Here is a 21,566-nt window from a genome sequence, read left to right on the forward strand (position 1 = left end):
ACCAGTGGGAGAGGGAGAGGCATGCACCTTACGCAGACATGCACAAATGTGAATGTGGCCATATGTGCATGCACATGTACGAACAGGCTACAGGCATGCACACCACACAAATGGGGCTGCGAGCATGTGCATGAGGCTCTCAGTGATGGCAGAAACTGTGAGGATTGTGGTGCTGGAAAACTCACAGTGATGCTACTACTAAGAGGAGGATCATGTCGGGGCCTGCAGCAATACTGCCCCAGGACAAGGCTCGCACCACTACCCTCACACAATCATGCCGTGGTGCACAGTGATGACACCCTGGTGCAAGGCTTGCGCCACCGCCCTGAGCAAGGCTCCCATTGCAACCCACCTACTACTGCCCATGCAAGCTTCATGGCAATGACGCCACCTGTGTGTGGTGCACTGCTACCCACCTGCTGCTCGCAATGCTGATGCCCCCCGTGCAAGGTTCGTGGCAACGCCACCACCCATGTTATACTAGTGGTGCTGCCACAGCCTGCACAACATTCGCATCAACGGTGGCACAAGGCAGGAGTGAGCATGTTTACACACGTGTACTGCCCAGCTACTCATGCAACCTGGCAGCCAAGAAGCCACAGCCTGGTAGTGGGCCACAGCCCATAGGTTGGGGACCTCTGGCATAGCCCACATTTGACAAGGCAAGACACTCAAGATCCTCCCTAGTTTCTTGTTTTCAAGATTGTCAATGTAGCTTTGCAAAAAAGTAGAATTAACTCCTGATTGTGATTCCTATCTGGTTTACCCCACAAGGCCAACATCAATCTTGCAGATTTTGAAGTACAATCTTCCCATGCTTTACAGCTTAAGAAACCAAGGGTGTTCTTTTCTGAGCCTCTTGCTTTGCCTACTATCCAATGGCAGATACGATGTCTCTTACTTGATTGTTCCCTTGGTGGTGTCTCTTGTTGATTTTCCCAAGGTCCTTCTGAAATACCATTTGTGAGCCAAATTTAAGATGGGTACTATCAAAGCAAGAATAGAAATTCCTATTTTTAGGCACAAATTCAACTCTATTAAAGACAATCCTATCTGTGTTCATTCACAATTAACTCTATGTTCAGTAGAGTGGCACTTATGGGACTTTAACTCTAAAACGTAGTCAGGTCCCATGTAAAGACTGAGATTGGCCACTTTTTATATTGCCTGCAGCTATAAGTTGGACTGCAGGAACAAAGTGCAAATAATGTAAATTGATTCCAACAGATAAACCAGAATTTTAAACACATAGAATGCTCCTAAAAACAGGTTTCACTTTAACGAAGCTAGGTCTCTACCTACTGTAAAGCAGCTAGAAATCATTGCTGGATTACAGGAAACTAGAGATAATAAAACTAAAAGTTTATTATTCAGGTTAATGAGATTGCATTCTATGTACTCTCATTTCCAATAACAGGAGAAATCATCATCTTTGGATTGCACTTCAAAGTCCAATAACTAAAAGAAACATTGTCCATTTTCAAGACATGGACAATGTTGAACAAAAATAAAAATGAAGAAAATAAAACAAATTTTATTTTTTTAATAAATAGCATGGCAGAATTCTGTGCATTACTTATAATAATTCTTATAATACTCTGCTTTTTTATAGGAAAATTATGTTTAAATCCCTGTTATAATGTAAAGCTTCATAACATCTTTCTATGATACACTGTTATCTTGAATCTGAAACATGTATCAGAATATGGCAATTTTGCTTTCAATGTATATTTTAAAACAAAAAAAATACAAATTATCAAATTATGATACATTCAACCTACTGAGGGTGAGGTGAACAGATTCTAACAATTATATGTTGCATGATAGAGATTTAGAGTATGCAAATCATACAAGTCAATTGAAGTTTATAAAGTATTATTCCTAATTGCTTTCTCATATGTTACCCAAGTCCAAATTTATAATATGAATAGAGATATGACGTGTTTACATGAATAAAGAGCTTCACTTTAAAATACAAACTTTTTTGCTGCTCATTTCCCTGAGAATATGCAATTAACAAAGAATTAACTGATTTAAACCAACCAGGGCTAACTTTCATTTCATCCAAGTAAAGCAAATCACATTCATGTTTAGAGGTATTACAAATTCACTTAGCTTTCTATACAAAATTCCTCTACTATTTGCTAGAAAACTTACATCTGAATAGAACTTCCAATTCTGAATAGAAAGTGAATTTTTTCAGAAACAAAGAACAAAGACATTTTTCATTGCAACCCACATAATATAGTGTGCAACGTATCAACTGGACATTACTATCACTTAATTTGGTTTGACAAAAGAATGTCTTGAAATGGCATATGAAAATATAACTTCATGGATAGCATTGCAGGTTAACTGCCAACATTTTGTATTCCCTGGAAAAGCAAGGTTTCCATCATAAATTACACAACCCTTCATCAAGTTAAGAAAATCATCTAATTAAGAGAATATGACAAAGAATGACTTGGGTAGGAAACTATAATGGCTTATAAAAAACAACAACAAAACATGGTACACAACTAGAATTGTAGGCTGACTTTAGTCAACAAGTAGAAGTGTGCATAGCTTGCAGCTCAAATTACATTCACTGTCATCACTACCAACCTGTCAAACAAGATTGGCATGATGGGTAAGCTAACAAAAGGAGTTAAGCATGTAGAGGACAACACATTGCCTGATCAGGTCTTGTTTACTCTAAATTCTGCATAGATATGCTTTGGTGTTGTCTTAAATGCGAAAGCCTCAAAGTAGTCCAGAGGCCATTCTAATAGAAGAAGCCCCACTGGTAGGAGGGCACTTATGCTGATGATTTCCATAAACCAGTTTTGCCCCAAGGTGTCTGCAGGAAAGTTGTAGATCTCCTATTAGTGGTGCTCTTACAGAAGAAGCAAATATGGGACATTGGAGGTATGCTGAAAATCTGATGAAATTCCCCCACCCCAAGTCCTTACCTAAGACAATCCCCAAGCTGGTGTAGTTAATTCCTTCTTATGCCCCAATGCCGGGGGGGGGGGGAAACCAGCTGGAAGGTGGGGGGGGATAAAGAAAGCTATCTTCATATACCTATTCCGGCCCCTGAGAGTTACAGACTTGATATCAGTCCTTTTTCTCCATCTTGAAGCTCCATCCAGTTACATTACTAATTTCCATACTTAAGTTTGGTTGCAAGCAGTGAAGTAAACACGGTAATTAGTCAGTTCTTCTCTTTGGATTTCACTTGGTGAGAAAAAGAAAAGATATTCCTACGCCTCAGCTTGAAATGCTGCTGATTGTCTATAATACAAAGGTTGCAAAATAATTTCATGGTTTTGTCTTTTTCTCCTGAAACAAGAGAATTATTTTTGAAGGAATTAATATTTATAAGCAGAAAATCTCTCCAAGTTAGATGATTAACAAAAGTATTTATAAAGTGCCTTAAAGTTCTAGCTGCAGTATTGTACATTCAATACGGAAAAATCTGTTTTCCTTTTTTCTTTTTTAACATGGCCTTATGACTTCAAAAAGAAACTATTTCTAAAAGAGCATGGGTATATAAATGTGTGACGGAAAAAAACCAGATTTCATTTATCAATTGTTCACAAAAAGCACGATAAGGCCATCAGCTAAGTGTTTTTATAATGAATTCCAAGCTCACTACTTTGTATATTGAATATAAAAGCAGAATATAAATGCTTAAAAAGAGAAATAATACAATAGGTTTCTGGGTTTCCTGAGTTTTCCAATCATTGCATTTGATTAAGATAGCAAAATACAATTTTCTACAATAATTCTATTGACTTAAACGCAGGTAATTATAAATGTTAGCACTTGTGCCTAATTAATTACAGAATTAATTATAGCTATTTTTTTACCCCAGTAGATAGTCAGGTAGCTACATCCAGATACCAACTTTAGTTTTCTAATCCTAGAACTTCCTAAGTTTTCTTTGAAATTTCTAATAGCTTCTAATAATTTACATCCTAAAAATGCCAGGTGGTTTCAGGTTTCCTTTGGGCACATTCATATAGATGGCCCAGCCTATACAGAATGTTAAAGGTTTCCCACAATTATGGACTGATTATCAACCCCTTAATCTCATTCTGTTCTAAATTTAGCCAGATTTGATAGTGCTAGACAAACCATAAAATGTAGGCTTCTAATATGAAAACTGTAGGAATTACAGTGATAAGGTTCTGCTCAATCCAAAGCATATCAGTCTGAGATTTAAAGCACTTCTGCACTATACGAAGTTAGGTATATACTTCCAATCCTAGAATCCATGGGCATTTGGTTATTAGCACTGGAAAGGACTAGACCCAATTATGACACATGGCAGAGATTCAGAACCCTCTCTCTTTTTTGTTTTTCTGGGATAGCATTAAAACACCATTTCAGGACAGAAGAAGTAAATGCTATTAAGAGCTGATGTATCATCCCTGTAAATAGGTTCATTACTACAACTCCCTTAATAGGTACAGCCAACTGTTTCAGTGATGAACTCAGCAAAGGAGGGGAGAGCAACAGATGTACCTGTGATATAAATCCTTTACAAAACAGACTCTAATTTGAATGGGATGTGTAGCTTGGATATCCTGGATAAGTTTTACAGTTGTAGGTCTATATTCTGCTCATCACTGTGTTGGAATAAATGCTTCAGCAAGCTCTAATTAGTCCAACCAAATGGTACTAAAGTGGAGCCACTGCCATTATTTGGCCTCATATTCAGCAAATAAGCAACCGATCTATTCTAAGGACCTTGCCATAAAAATAGGCAGAACCCAGCTAGATTATATAGCAACTTTGCATTTAAAACACAAAACAAGTATTTTTTTAAACTGTATATTAAAAAAAGAAGAAGAAGCATGGAATTCTTCCCCATGTATGGAAAAAAACAAATACAGATACAGCCTTCTGAGGAAAAGAGCAATGTAGCACACTGATGGACAGAATCCCTGAATATGTAAAGCACTGTTTGTACGTAGATCAGACCACTTCATCTGACTCCAGTCCATGTTCTTCATACAGTGCATCCAAGATATTGAGCTGCTTTTCCATGGCTGGTAGGTACATATTAAGGTCCCGCTGCATTCCATGATAAAAAGCTTCTTCTTGATTTTCACATTCTGCAAGCGACAATGCAGCCACAAAGCCTTCATAGGTGGGAGATGCTCTTAAAGCGAGCTGCAAGGAAAAATGGGAAAAAGCAAGTCAAGTCTTCTAATTTATATTTTATCCTTTGCACTAGATGACAATGATAAATAGAAAGAAAAATTATTTTAGGTCTATATAACTAAGGTAAATTATTTAAGAGTGGTATCAGATCTACATAGAGGTCAACACTCCCAGAGCCACATATAGACTCACAAGCTTTCAATTGGCTTGAGCATCTGGAATGCCTTTTAAAGCCTGTTACCAAATGATACTGTTTAAAAGTAACAGGTGGATGCAATTATTAAAGAAAGAGTGTGTGTATATAGCAATCTATTACCAATCCAAGCTGAACAATTATTTTGTAAGAAGAAAAGATTGGGATTATCTCCTTCTTCCAACATTGCTTTTCAGGTTCTCGGTTTTAGTTTTTGCTGGCTGGGACAATGAGACTTATATCAAATACAGCTCAAAGTTAGCCAGTTGGGAAAAGCTGTCATACAATGATTTACTTGCAGCTCCATCACCAGAAGTTCAAGAACTGAGAGATGTAGTTAGATCTTAGCTTATAAATATATGCAAACATTTCGCAGTGTCTATTTGAGTCTTATATTGTTTCTCTTCTGACACCAGGTTTTCAACACAGAGAGGCCTCTACAATGGCAGCACAGTGGTTTACCTAACAAGGTAACATTTTAAAGTATGCTTTGGACTCATTGATTATTTATTTATTTTATTGGATTTATATACCGCCCTTTCCCGAAGGACTCAGGGCGATTCCCTTGCGATGCTTCTTAAAATGCAAAAGAAAAAGCCAAATGTATTCCCAGGTTCCCTGCATCTTCATTCTCTTCAGCACCAGAAGGTCCATTACAATTGTATTCATCATCATCTTTCATAGAAAACAGCAAGAGAGCTGTCAGTCTGATAATCCAGAAGTACTCCTGAACATAAGAAGCCCAACCCAGATCACCCTCCAGACACCTATGGATTTCTGGGCTCACTGGTGAAGTGGAAATATTACGGTCAGAACTAACAGCATAGCATTTGAGAGCCAGAACAATGATTCCAGTTTTGCATCACTATTTCAAAGATCAACTTCATTCCTAGCAAGTTCTTGAGCAACTTGGAGATTGCAAGATGATGTGCTATTGCTCCTTCCACATGTGGAAGGAGCAATTTTTTACAGGCAAAAAAATCAAAAAGATAGAATGCTTACATTTTAAAGTCCACAGCTGTAATATGCATGACAATTCATGAGTTTGATATAGCCTTTTGACTAATATGTAAAAATCTATTTCTACTACTATTGCTATTACGTCTATCACAAAATTAAGAAATATGTTCATATTTAACAGAATAACAGAATTGGAAGGGACCTTGGAGGTCTTCAAGTCCACCCCTGCTCAAGCAGGATCCTATATCATTTCAGACAAATGGTTGTCCTATCTCTTCTTAAAAACCTTCAATGTTGGAGCACCCACAACTTATGGAGGAAAGTCATTCTAACTGTCAGGAAATTTCTCCTTCTAGGTTGGGTCTCTTGATTAATTTCCATCCATTGCTTCTTATTCTGCCTTCAGGTTGTTTGGGAAATAGGTTGACCCCTTGTCTTTGTGGAAGCCCTTTAGATATTGGTACACTGCTATCCTGTCACTCCTAGTCCTTCTCTTCATTAGATATACTAATTCCTGAAATAATTCTTCCTATGTTTTAACCTCCAATCCCCTAATCATCTTTTTGTTCTTCTGTGCACTCTTTCTATATCATGCAACCAAAACTTTCTATATTGGATGCAGTATTCCAAGGGTGGTCTTGTATTCCAGTGGTATTAACAATTCACGTGATCTTGATTCTATCCCTGTTAATGCAGCCTAGGACTGTGTTGGCTTTTTTGGCAGCTGCAGCACACTGCTGGCTCAAATTGAAGTGACTGTCCACTAAGACTCCGACATCCCTCCTGCAATTTACACTGTGAGCCAGATGCCACCTGTTCTATACCTGAAAATTTAATTCGTCTTGCCTAAATGTAGAACCTTAATTTTCTCAATGTTTTGTTAGATAAGGCCCTGTGTGCAGTGCTGTTGAGATCCTTCTGTACCTTGAGCCTATCTTCTGGAGTATTGACTAATCCTGCCAGCTTGCTGTTGTCTTCTATCCTCACATCTAAATCATTTATGTGATACTGAATCACAACCAGAAGATATTTGTCACAATTAAATGGTGATCTAGTCTTGGAGACCACATAGGGGCATTTGGATGGGGTGACCATGTGCCCATTCAATTTCTTTTAAAAGTAGCCCTTCAGCTGTGATTTTAAAGACAAGAAAAGATTTTAAATGAAATAATGATGCATTCATATGAATTTAAATCTTTTTTTAATGGATCCATTCAGTTTATTCTGACATATAATTATTTGGATCAAAGCTTTAACCTCCAAAGCAGTGTTCATCAACTTTGTCAGCTTTAAGAAATGTGGGAGTTGAAGTCCACACATCTTAAAGTTGGTAAGGTTGACAAGCATTGTCTCAAAGACTGCACGTCTCTGGTTCGAAGAACACTCCATGGATACCAAAAGATTTGGAATAGATCCTCCAGCACTGAGGATGGGAAAAGACGCAGCCCTAAATGTTCTTCCCACGAAACCTTGCATTCAACATCAGACCTCTCGATTAGGTTGACATATACTTGGGGTAATCAACATTTTCCTGACTAGAACCAATACAGGAGAAAAAAAAGGGCAACTATTGATATGTCAAAGGAAATATTTCATGCTTGGGAAAGCAGCGAGGACTTACTGCAAAAACACCTCGAACAACCCAGCCATGATACTGTCGTAATGTTTTGCCATAAGCTTTGTCTGCAAAAAGAAAGAAAATCAGTTGTGTGGTGCTGAATTCAGATCAGAAGCAGCCCAAAAAAGAAACAAAGATTTCTTATTCGTGCAAAATCTTTCTAACCACAATATTTTTTCTAAGACAAAAATTGGGTTTCCTTTTCACTTTAAGCTTTGTTTTTTTTACTAAGTATATGTAATCTAAACAAAGGCAATGATTGAACAGGTTTATATGGTTTTCTTTCCTAAAGTTCTCACATTTGTAAAATTTCACAAAAATATTCCATACTTACTCAGTGCTGTCTGGATGTTTTTCTCTCCATTCTTTAGTTCTGTCAAGAACTCCTTCAAAAATCTTAAGCCTCTGTTTATAACAAACAAGGAGTATTACTTCTGTAATAATATTCCATTCACTTTTGCAAAGGAAGACAAAGACAGGACTGTGATTTGCAGTCTCTGTGATTTAGTTTTAAGATGATGTTTCAAAACTTTTTGTATATCAACAGGAAGATCCCCAACATGCCTCTCAGCTCTGTATTTATTTATTTATTTATTTATTTTAATTCCATTTATATCCCGCCCTTCTCCGAAGACTCAGGGCGGCTTACAAGCTTAGCAGTAGCCTTCATTCTATGTATACAGTATGCCTGCTTATTAGGGCTTTCACACACACCCCAAGCGGCATTATTACAAAGTCAGCTTAATTGCCCCCAACAATCTGGGTCCTCATTTTACCTACCTCGGAAGGATGGAAGGCTGAGTCAACCTTGAGCCTGGTGGGACTCGAACCTGCACTAATTGCAGGCAGCTGGTGTTACCTAAGGAGGCATTAGCCCACTGCTCCACCAAGGCTCTGTAGATCCACATCTATGAATTCTGTATATATCAATTATTACTATTTCTAAAAACAAGCTCTGATTTTTAAATTGCAAATATTTAAAAATCAAATATATTCTCAAACAAATGAACACACACCTTCCTAAAAAAACACACACCTTTTTTTAGGAAAAAAAAATCCTAAAGAATAAACATTTCATTCCAATCGCACAAATCAGTTCTTGTAAAGGCAAGGACATTTTTCCAGGTATTTCAAGGGTGTAAGAAAACAATGACAAAATTATTATTTTGGCTTTTTTAGTTCCTTGCATTAAGTTGGCTGAGGATTTTTTCTTATTTTTATAATGTTTCTAAAACTATCTTGAATGTTTGCAAAAAGCAAAGCTCTTTATAGAATGTAGGCACTAGTTTTGAAAATGTTAAGCATAAAGGCCAATATGATGGTGAAAAGTTGCTAACAAGTCCAACGTGCATATTCAATGTCTAGACCAGGGGTGTCAAACTCAATTTCATTGAGGGCCACATCAGCATTGTGGTTGCCCTCAGGGGGCTGGGTGGGTATGGCCAGGGTGGGTGCGGCCTACTGGGTGGGCGCAGCTGGAGTGCATATGGCCTACTGGGTGGGCATGGCCAGCTCTACATCATTGGCATCAAGGGTGCCTATGGGGGCGTGGGCAGGAGTGGGACAGATCTGGGGGTCTCTCGCAGAAGGAGGGTCTCTGGGCCAGGGCCAAGGCAGCGGGAACCGTTCCCTCACTGTTTCCAGAACGGCTTCGGGGGCCACATGAAACCACTTCACGGGCCAGATCTGGCTCCCGGGCCTTGTGTTTGACATGTCTGGTCTAGACATTGTTTTATGCATGTTGTTACCAAATACCAGCAATAACCTTTGACACCTATGCACATTTAATAAGACAAGACTAAACACATTGTCCTGTAAAATTTCTTCACAATTCTGCTGACAAGTGAAGTGGCATTAAAACTTCACAAATAAAATCATCTTCTTGAACATTTGGATATAACAGTGAGAAACAGATATAAAATCTAATGAGGTAACATCAGGGCTTAGGTTTATAGATGAATCTTAAAATTTGTAGTCTGCTGTTAATTAGAAAAGATTTTCATAGCTCCTCACTATCTCTTCTCTGTAATATGGACAATGTTTTCCTAACATTCTTGTTTTATAACATTCCCAATGACTGGCTAGTCTATAACTTGCACCCAAAGACTGATCATGATGCACAAGACCACATATTTTTAGTGTTTATAAACACAAGTGATATCTTCATCCTATTTGTTTGGCATGTGATTTAATGTGACGCAAATGCAACTGTTTTCTTAAAAAGTAAACATTATTTACAGATTTTAGAGCAAAGGCAAGTCCCTACTATTGGTTCATCATGAAAGTCATCTCAGTCACACACAGAGAGAGACATGCACACTAGATCAGAAAACTGACCTTTTAAGCCAAAGGAGGGCCTGTGTAGCAGAGTGTCGAATTTGGGCCACTTCAGTGCTCAACTCATGAAGGACAATTTTTTGAAGACTACAGAAATCCTCTTTGTTGGTGATATATTTCTGATTTATTTTCTGAAAGGAGCAGAGATGTCAAACATACATTTTAGACTTTTTAGCAAACAAAGAAAAAATGCTTAAAGGTATAAATATGCTGGTATCCAACATTTTTACTTAATTTAATGTTGGGACTGAGAGTCACAATATTTGGATTTAAAGCAGGCAAAGGTGCATTCGGTGTGAAAACAGCCACTGTTGTTATGCCATGTAAGGTAGGAAGCATTTTTGCCAAGTTCCAATCCAAATAGTGCATGCCTCTACAGCAGGGGTAGGCAACCTTGGCTCTTTTATGACTCATGGACTTCAACTCCCAGAATTCCTGAGCCAGCATGGCTGGCACAGGAATTCTGGGAGTTGAAGTCCATGAGTCATAAAAAAGCCGAGGTTGCCTACCCCTGCTCTAGACCAGTGATGGTAAAACTAGTCTTTAAAACTCTAAATATACATTCTGGGTGGAGGTTCTTCCAAGACTGGTGATTCTCCTTCTCTGAAAAGCCTTGGGATATTTCTGCACCTAGTTCTCTTTGAAAAAAGCTAAGTAACAATGAGAAGATTAGAAACTAAGTCCTAAAAAGGGAGAAACAGATAACAGAATATATTTCAACCTAGAGGAAAGGCAACAGAAGAGCTTTCGGCAGGTAACAATTGTCCTCGCAAGTCTCCATTTTTGGTCTTTGAGAACCTTCAGAGCCAAGTATGAAGCTTTCCATTCAGATGAAACACTAATGCAGCAATTTCCTCTGGAACTACAGAGCAAGATGGCTTTTCACTGTCAAGAACTCCATTTTTATCAAGATTTCCACTGCCAAGGTGCTGGTATCATCACTCCTTCCCTATCCCATAGCATCTGGCTTCCGTTTTTTTTTTAAACTTTTGTTGCCAGAAAAAGTTAGTGGTACATGGAAAAGAACTGGGACGGGAGAACAGGCCATTCACTGCCCCCTGATTTGGGTTCTCTCACTGGCCTGCTGAAACAAGCAGTTTTACGGACCTCATATGACAGTGTGAGAAAGCTGCTTTGCAACAGAGTGCCAAAGACAACAGCCTGGAAAGGCCTTGGGAGGGGATACAATAGCTCTCTTTAATGTAGCTCTCTTGAAGTACATGAAAATACATCATCTTCTACATAAAGTATAGCTTATTTTATATGTCTAGGTATTTAAAACATGAAACTCAGTTTGGTATAATGGCTAAGGCACCAGGCTAGTAACTGGGAGACTGAGAATTGTAGTCCTGCCTTGGGCATGAAGCTAGCTTGGACTAGTCGTTTTATCTTAGCCTTAGGAAGAAGGCAACGGTGAAGCAGTTGTGGAAAAACTCTGAAAGAAAGCCGAAGTCCAGGCAGTCTTCACGAATCAGACACGATTGAATGGAAGGGGTGGTGGGGGGAGTAAAACACGGGAGAATAAGCTGAAGTTACAGAAAGGCAGATGCCAGTGAAAATTACAAAAACCTGCCTAATTCTAAGAGCAGTTTGATCACTGAACTTAGTTCCTTGGAGGTAGTTGGCTCTTAGATACATTGACATATCATGGCCAGATTTACTTTATTTTCAGCTCGAGTACATGTTCATCTAAATGGCTCCTTTCAGTTCTACAATGCTAAGAAAGTTATATTAATGGCCACTGAATGTTAAACTGAATCTATTACCTTTATATTTCCTTCAAAATCCATTTTAACAGGGGCAAAGACTGTGGGTCCAAGTTTGTCTAGAAAAAAGAAAACATTGTCTTTTTCAAAAGTTTGGTTCCCTCCACGCCGTCTTTAACTGCCATCTACAAAATTCTGATTTAGCACAAAAGAGCAGGAAGGATACCATCCTTGGGCTACATCTGCTATCACACAAGGGGAATTCTGCCTGTGTATCGGAATTTCTCTTTTCCCTCTTACTTTACAGGGACAGTGGAGGAAGAATTATTTTTGTTGTCAGATATTGTCTCCCCATGAGTGGCCTGGTGGCCTAGAGGTAAAGATGATTGCCTCCCACTCGGAAGGTTGAGAGTTCAGTCCTAGGCAGCAACAGATGTTTCTCTATCAGGGCGTATAGAGAAAATATCTGCTGCAAACTCTGTGTAGGCATCATTAAGGGCATCCGGCTAGTAAATGTTCCGCTCCATTCAATCACCCCAATTCCACCCCGATAAAAGGGATTACAGGGTTACAGAAAGAAATAAAGAACTGTCTCCCCAAAGAGAGAGAGATTGTGGAATATATCTCAATTTTCTGATAACATAAATCTGGCATGCTTCTTCTTTCCAAAAGTCTACATGACATCACTGTTCTTAATTCACTGCTCTCATTCTTTTAAAGAACAGGACAAAATTATTATTATTAATAAAAAAACTCCTTTCACCCCAAATAATGCCAAAGCTGCAAACTATTTTCAAAGCATCTATGTTGGATACAAAGCATTGATCCCAGGTTCAGGCACAATTTTTGAGAAAAGTATAGCTAGTCCTCACTTAATGACAATAATTAGAACAAGAATTTAAATCATAAAATGCAGCACCACATGATCATATTCTTAGCAATGTATTTCAGTACTGGGCTGTTAAGTATGCTGTCATACATGATCACCATGTGTGACTTTCTGTTGGCTTCCCCACTTGTCAGAACCTGACAAAGAAGATTGCAAATGGTGACCGTGGGATGGAAAGCTGTCATAATTGCAAGCGGGGCACCAAGGTCCAGATCATGATCATGTATCTGTGGAGATCCTGCAACCACTATAAGTGTGAAAAATGGTTGTAAGTACCAATTGCTAAGTGCTGTCATAAGTTTAAATAGTTACTGAATAAGTTGCTGTTAAGTGAGGACCACCTGTAATGATAAAAACAGAAATCTATCTCAAATCCTAAAAAAGACAGTTTAGAATTCATCAGTCACATTTACTGTTCAGCAAAGGCTAGTAAATTGACTTATGGTCTTTACAAGATATTTTTAAGTCTTTCGTGATACATATCTGAAGCATCTCACTAGCCTTTCCCCCTGGCAGCTGAGGGGAAACTTCTTCATAATAATAATACTTAGCCTTTTCAGGCTTTGCAGACTTCTTAGAGCAATATGGCTTTAGAAATTCCATGGCCACTACACACATTTAGAGCCATTTTGGGAGGTCAGCTGAAGCCTGACCAACAATTTTTTATTAGATTTGTCCCTATGCAAATAGTTCTTACTTGATGGCTGATCACTTACAACCTGTTCAAAGTTAAGACGTATTCCCCCCAAAAAAACTTCATGACTTGATTCTGCAGTTCCAATGACTGCATCCTCTGACACCACAGTCACATGACCTCATTTCATGTGCTTGACAACCAGTTCACCTTCTTGACTGGACACAGTGTTTTGAGGTCATGTAACTGTAATTTATAATGGCTTCTGCCTGTTTCTGGCCCTTCCAGATCATTTCCAGCTGAACATGCCTTTAGGAATGTTGATTTATCACTAGATTCACTTAACAACTAGGGTGTTCACTTAACAATTGCCACAAAAAAGTCACAAAATCAGGCCCAGTCACCTGGGTCCTTCAACTTACAACCCATGGTAGAAATCCCAGGCTCCATTAAGGTTGCAAATTGGGGACTACCTGTAAACTTGAGCTAAAGTGGTGGGGATGCAGCGGAGAAGCATAAAAGATTGAACCTGGTCAAAATATTTAGCAGTTTCTCAGTTACACTCTGAACTAATATTACTTTAATTAAGGAGATGTGTGGCATATAAATTTAATGAATGAATAAATAAATAATTTCTTGAAATCGAATCTTTCAGACAAATCAAGATCATGGTGCTATATAGGTCTTGATCTGCTTCATGCCTAGATAGAAGGCAGCATCCAGCCACTATGGAAATAAATGGAATTCCATGGAAATAAAGGAAGAACGAGAAGAAAAATAAACAATGAAACATGTATAAAGTGGTCTATGAGTCTATTTAGAGTTTCACTGATTAATGCTTGGTACCAAGGAAACAAATAAAAAGCTTTCTCTAATGAAGGTCACTCAAGTAGGTCCTTACTCTACAGCTGACTATATCTAACCTTCAACATTTTGAAGCGAGGTTTCATTTAAGGCTTATTTCAGACATACTGAATGTCTGAATGTATATACGTGGCAAGCCAATTTGATTTAGTGGTTAAGGCCCCAGGCTAGAAAATAACCGATTCTGAGCTCTAGTCCCATTTTGGCATGAAAGCCAGCTGGGTGACTTTAAACCAGTTACTATCTTTTAGCCCAGCTCACCTGAAAGGGTTGTTGTGGGAAAGCTAGGAGAAAGAAGGAACATTAGGCATGTTTGCTCTCTTGAATTATTTTTTTAAAAAAATGCAGAATAAAAATAAATAAATTAAAATTAAATTAAAACATATGCCAAGACATCCTTCAGGAAAAAAATTCTGCAGGAAAAATATTATTGGAATCAAAACTTTTAATAAAGTTAGTATTTTGAAAAAGCAAAAAGATCTGCTGTATCTGCCAAAACCCAACTGTAACCAAATTTATTATTCTTAGGATGTCTTCTTGCCACCAATAACCCTTAACAACTATGGGTTATTATTGGTAAATTATGGGTTATTGCCACCAATAACCCATAACAGCTTCTCAAATCATTCTCTATTTTCCTATCTATCATAAAAAAGAAAGACGTGCTTACTTTACTGAATTATTCTGGAAAAGCCTAAGGCAACAAGTAAATACTGAGGATAACTAAGGATCACCTATTTACAAATTGTAGACTCTATTCTATGACCCAGCATAGAGCAACCAAAGCAGCCAAACAGAGATTCATATAAAATAAATGTTATGGAGAAAACCAGCAATCATGCTTACCCAAGACTGGAACTATTTCATAACAGGAATTCAGAAAATGTTCTGTTGGTATTCCTCCATCTTCAAAAAGCCTGATATCACTAAATCTTTGGAAAAGAATGCAAACAGAACGTGAAGAATCGTCAAGTGAATCCAGCGATAGCAATAAAAATAATTCCACCCTGAATCCTATTTCAAAACCTTCTGCAGGTAGCCTTTGATTTACAAATGTAATCGTGATTGGTTACAGTTGTGTTATGGCCGCAGATCAAGGCATCTATGTGCCCGGAAGTAATTTTATACTCTTTTTCAAGCCAGTATTAAGGAAACGCTGTGACCCTTAAATGAACCAGCATTTTCCTGCCAAAATAAAAAACAAAAACAAACTAACAATCAAAACCCAGAAATACAAATTATGGTCTTATGACTTTAAAGGTTCCCCCACACATGCGTGCTAGTCGTTTCCGACTCTAGGGGCCGGTGCTCATCTCCGTTTCAAAGCCGAAGAGCCAGCGCTTGTCCGAGGACGTCTCCGTGGTCACGTGGCTGGCATGACTAGACGCCAAAGGCGCACGGAACACTGTTACCTTCCCACCGTAGTGGTCCCTATTTTTCTACTTGCATTTTTACGTGCTTTCGAACTGCTAGGTTGGCAGAAGCTGGGACGAGTAACAGGCGCTCACTCTGTTACGCGGCACTCGGGATTCGACCCGCCAAACTGCCGACCTTCTGATCGACAAGCTCAGCCACAATTGGTCATAAAGCTGCCCTGCCCAGTATGCAGTCACATGACCGCAGGAGGGTGGTGATGTAACCATTTGTGATGATTGGGGATGCTTTATGGGCTGTTATGTTTCTGTTGTAACTCTGAACGATTATAAAATGACTGGTTAAGATTCAAGGACTACCTGTAGTTTATAATATTTATAAAAGTTTACTAGTTTTTGTTCTATCATAAATCGTATTAGGTAAGGTAAAGGTTCCCCCGCACATGCGTGCTAGTCGTTTCCGACTCTAGGGGCCGGTGCTCATCTCCGTTTCATAGCTGAAGAGCCAGCGCTCGTCCGAGGACGTCTCCGTGGTCATGTGGCCGGCATGACTAGACGCCAAAGGCGCACGGAACGCTGTTACCTTCCCACCGTGGTGGTCCCTATTTTTCTACTTGCATTTTTACGTGCTTTCGAACTGCTAGGTTGGCAGAAGCTGGGACCTGTAACAGGCGCTCACTCTGCTACGCGGCACTCGGGATTCGACCCGCCAAACTGCCGACCTTCCGATCGACAAGTTCAGCGTCCTAACCCACTGAGCCACCGCGTCCCTATAAATCGTATTAGGCAAGCATGTAGTTGGCAAATTCTGTTGCTCTGGACTGAATTCCATTACTTAAGATTTTGGGGGCATGCTCCGTCCAGGTGGCACATTACCTATACTTCATAGCACTGAAGAAAGTAGGAAAATCTGACAAGTTTACAGATTCTTCTAAAGGCTCTAAAGTTTTGTTGTCTTGAATGTTCCTTTGTGGCAGCAGCTTGTTTTCTCCATCTTTACTGGGGCTACCTTAAATTTAAAGAAACAAAAATCTTTAAATAGTGTGGAGAAGGCTAGTTGTGGGGAATATGACTTCTGGTTAATATTAGAAAGACCAGAATGGACTTAGATGTGATGCATCCCGGTAACAAAGCTGGAGATGCATTATCATTTATTTACTTAGCAAATCCATAAATATTTTTTTCAAGCAATAGGAAAATAAATAAAATTTCAGAAGACTCTATATCCTTATTACTCTAAATTTGATTCTCCAGTGCCTCTCTGTCTTGAAGATTATCCCTTAACATCATAACAGGACAACGACAAACTCCTCACAACTCTCTATTTATTTATTTATTTATTTATTTTAATTCCATTTATATCCCGCCCTTCTCCGAAGACTCAGGGCGGCTTACAAGCTTAGCAGTAGCCTTCATTCTATGTATATGCCTGCTTGTTAGGGCTTTCACACACACCCCAAGCGGCATTATTACACAGTCAGCTTATTGCCCCCAACAATCTGGGTCCTCATTTTACCTACCTCGGAAGGATGGAAGGCTGAGTCAACCTTGAGCCTGGTGGGATGCGAACCTGCACTAATTGCAGGCAGCTGGTGTTACTTAAGGAGGCATTAGCCCACTGCTCCACCAAGGCTCTATATTCAAATTTTTGGGTATTATAGAGAGGGAGGTTACATCTCTTCACAAATACATATCCACTCACTCATCCCTCTTTCTATGTCTTTATTCTTGTGTCTTTCATCCCTCCGTTTCCCCCTTCAGATGTGGTTTTATCGGTCTTTCATGACCTGGCACAAGAAGGACAGCCACAGAGTGAAAAGCACATTGCAAAGTACTGTATGATATTGTGTTCTAATTGGTCCTCTTCAGGGTTGAGCTTATACATGTGTATTCTGTGCCAACTCAGAATTCTGTTATGGCTGTGGCTTGTCTCGAGCAATGAAGAGGGAGACGATGGCTTCAGCTCAAACATTTATTTAACTCAGCCCAGCCGGGGCAAAACTGTACAACAAGCCTTTATATAGGCAACTGTCAAACGGGTTAACAAATCAGGGACGGGTGTTTTCCCGCCAAGGGGCCGTGCCCAATAATCAGCTGGCAGCTTTTGACATTTCCCCAGTGATAGGGCATGCGCCGCTGAGTTGGGGAACCCTGTCAGCTGGCTGCTGCTTCAGCTGGGAATCCGGGTAAACCTAGCCGGTGTTTTGACAGCTAGCGGCTGTCAGTTGGCTGGTGCGTCTACGCATGCGCGACTTTGACTGCTCGCGGCTGCTGCCGCTTTGACAGCTTGTGGCTGATTACTGCGCATGCGCGGCTTTTTGACAGCTGTCAGTGCGGCCACGTGGAACGGCCTTTTGACAGCTCGCGGTTGTTACTGCGCATGCGCGGCTTCTTTGACAGCTGTCAGTGCGGCCACGTGGAGCGGCCTTTGACAGCTGTCATTCTTGTGAGGGATACACTACACCCCTTTCCTCCCCCCCCCTTGAAAGAAAACAGAGAATCTCCAGAGAACAAATAAGGGCCCTTCCCTGGAGAAGATCTTGCAGACCCCAATATTTTTCTTACCTTTCGCTTCGCTTCTCTTTAGGGGTACAGGAGATGATTTTTCAATAAAGGTTCTTCCAGGAAGGGTAGTATTTTTATAAATAGACCCATTTTCACGTTTCTTTAGTTCCATCTTCCTGGGAAGAAAGAAAGGGGGGGAAAAAGGAAAGCCAAATTAATGCTTAAAATTAATGCTAGGCCTGCATAATTGTTCTCACCTTCCCTTCCATTTTTATGTATAATACTAGATTTTTTAACAGAGTTTACTTTTCTGATCCAGTAGCTGCATTTGCATCTTTAGAAAGAAAAACTCTCACTACTGACTGTCCGGTTGGAGCTTATTTTTCATCCTAACAAATGAAGAATGAGATTTTCTTTTAAAGCATAAATACAGTTTTGACACCAGAAGCAGATGGTTTTATGGGTGCCATGTGGATTTTACAGTAGGCTAATATGCATGAACTTATTTATTTATAAAGAAGGTATCCATTTAACATTGTCTAATGCAGGTGTCAGCAACCTGAAACACTGAAAGAGCCACTCGGAACCGGTTCCCTCACAAAAGGAAACACTGGGAGCCGCAAAAAATGTGCGCATGCGCGTACATGCGCACATGCGCAGAACAAGGTTTGACTGAAGAGTGGAGCCAAGGCGAGATATGCACCTACCCTGCATATTTGAATTGATTGGTTGAACTTATTTAGTCCCACTTTTTTTTTGGACTACACATAGCAGAAGACTGGGAGCCGCAGGAGATGGCTGAAAGAACCGCATGCGGCTCCAGAGCCGCGGGTTGCAGACCTGTGGTCTAATGGCAGTGACTTAAGAATATACAGAAATGTAACACAAATTCTTTAGATGGACTTGAGTCTAAATTCAATCTTTTTATATGGACAGAGACCTCTGGTCATTAAAAAAAAGAAAGTTGGAAGGAACTTGTGGCTGTCCAGACGTTGTTTGACACCTTGAGAACTTTTAGTTAAATCACCTCATTAAAGCATCATTCTTTGCAATAGCTTCTCCCTGTTATTACAGAAAGATTGGACATTGAGAAACATTTCAACTGAGTGAAGAAAAAATAAGTTGTACCTACCTTTCTGTTACATTGCGGCTAAGTATGGCAGGAAGTTTCAGCTGCAAGGAAAAAAAATGATTGGCTATGAGTTCAAGCATAGGCAACATTGTTCTGGATTTGGTACTTAACCTTAAGTTCAAAATATGGAAAAAATTAAAACATTATATATGAATGCTACAGTACTCCAATTAGTTTAGCCTAATGAATAAAAAGGAAATAACTAAGCTAAGTAGACCTAAAATTCATTTTAATGCCACACTACGCATAAATAGCAATCTTCAGCTGTGACAAGTAGAGAAAGGAATCTCATATAAAGTATTAATTCTAGGTTGAGCTTACAACACAAAATATTTGTTGAGAGGCACAGATAAGTTTATTTGTGTCATTTTTATCCAATTATTTTATTTTCTAGTTTGAAATATGTTTGGCTTACATTTTTAAAATCTGACAACGATGTGACATTGATTTTCTAAATATGATTAATTTATCTGCATACTGCTTTAAAGGCTGAGAGATATATGAAAAAAATGTTCAAAGTATTTGAGATCCAAATCTGGCTACTGACTCTAAAGTCTGCTATCACCTTTTCTCAGCCAACTTTTGTCATGTCGATTGAGCAAGTGGAAGTCATTGTATCCTAGTACAAGCTGACTACCATATTGGCAAAGGCATAAATTAGTAAAAATCACACGATATATTGCAGAAGGAAACAAATCCTGTACCACACATTACATTCCAGTTACAGGTAGTCCTTGACTTACAACCACAGTTCATCCCAAAGTTTATGTTGCTAAGTGAGAAATTTGTTAAGCGAGGTTTGCCCAATTTTACCACCTTCCTTGCCACATTTGTTAAGTGAATCACTAATGTTATTAAATTAGTAACACGCTTGTTAAGTGAATCTGGCTTCCCCTTTGACTTTGCTTGTCTGAAGGCCACAAAACCCTGGGACACTGTGACCATCATAAATATGAACCAGTTGTCAAACATCCGAATGTAAATCACATGATGATGGGGATGCTGCAATGGTTTGAGTGTGAAAAATGGTCATAAGTCACTTTTTTAGTGTCATGGTAATTTCAAATGGTCACTAAATGAGCTGTTCTAAGATGAGGAATACCTCTATACAATCCATGAACAACAACGAGTGAAATTCAAAACTTCTGAAATATTGCAGATCACACCCAAAGCAGTACTTGACAAACCTGCTTGGTAATTGGATTTTTAACCATGACACTGAAATATTGATCTTAAAAAACTTTATGAACAAACCATATTTATAACATCTGTTAAAAATGCATAGCCTGTTAATTAATTTCTCCCGCATATTTAAAATTTGTTCCTTAATATTTTTTCTACAAAAAAGTAGACGTAATAAGGCTTTCTTGACAAAAAAAAATCAGTTCATAAGCCTGTTTTGTTCTTTTCCAGCATCCTGTTCAATCCTATATGCTTTTGGAATTACTCATTCTGTGAATATATAAAGAATGGTTGTTATAATAGAAAGTCACCCTTTTGGCTACTGAGACCTATAGTGCTTGTTCGCTACAATGATTTTCTTTGACAGAAAGTTAATGTTTCATGACATATCAGTAGATAATGCTAAAATTTGGAGAGAATTGTTTAACTTGTTTGGGAAGGAATCTCTTTTATTTCTTTTAGGTCTATCTGATGATTTGCCCAGCATTTTGCTTTGATTCTCATTGCAGATTGCAAAAAGTGGTGCCTTTACTGTTTAGTAGTTTATGCTGAGCCATGTCATTAATTTGTGGATGCTTTCAAGTCACAAAAACATGACTGTTACTGAACTTCCGAGGTTTCAGTGAGATGGTAATTCCTTAATTCTAGTTTACTTCTCTCTTTGTTCATTTTCTAACCATTGTTTCTTATCCTGCCCTCTGGTGCTTTGGAGAATAACGTGACCCCCTCGTCTTTGTGGCAGCCCCTCAAATAGGAATACTGCTATCATGTCAACCCTGTTTCTTCTTTTCTTTATACTAGTCAAACCCAAGTCCTGCAGCCATTCTTCGTATGTTTTAGTCTCCAGGCCTTTGATCATCTTCATTGCTCTTCTCTGATTTTTTTCCAAACTCTCAACATCTTTTTTGTGATATGGTGACCAAAATTGGCTGCAGTATTCCATGTGTGGTCAAAAAGAGCAAACCATATTGGCAAACATATGCAAAACAAGTTGCCAATACATAAACTAATTTGTAGCATCT

At 39.0% G+C, this 21,566-nt stretch overlaps 1 protein-coding gene across 1 annotated transcript in view; it reads right to left on the reverse strand.

Moving 5' to 3' along the window:
• Positions 1-1,518: 1,518 nt before the first annotated feature.
• PLEKHA8 (pleckstrin homology domain containing A8) overlaps positions 1,519-21,566 on the reverse strand; it is a 31,100-nt gene continuing 11,052 nt past the window's right edge. Inside the window, exons 6-14 of the mRNA XM_083376689.1 lie at positions 19,363-19,403; positions 18,291-18,406; positions 16,602-16,734; positions 15,199-15,284; positions 12,026-12,084; positions 10,260-10,390; positions 8,257-8,327; positions 7,926-7,987; positions 1,519-5,160 (exon numbers count right to left, since the gene is read on the reverse strand). Of these exons, the coding sequence (XP_083232815.1) occupies positions 4,963-5,160; positions 7,926-7,987; positions 8,257-8,327; positions 10,260-10,390; positions 12,026-12,084; positions 15,199-15,284; positions 16,602-16,734; positions 18,291-18,406; positions 19,363-19,403 (897 nt within the window). The 3' untranslated portion in view covers positions 1,519-4,962. The remainder of the gene's footprint in view (positions 5,161-7,925; positions 7,988-8,256; positions 8,328-10,259; positions 10,391-12,025; positions 12,085-15,198; positions 15,285-16,601; positions 16,735-18,290; positions 18,407-19,362; positions 19,404-21,566) is intronic.

This window comes from Vipera ursinii (genome assembly GCF_947247035.1).
Source record: "Vipera ursinii genome assembly, chromosome: Z".
NCBI classification, from domain to species: domain Eukaryota; kingdom Metazoa; phylum Chordata; class Lepidosauria; order Squamata; family Viperidae; genus Vipera; species Vipera ursinii.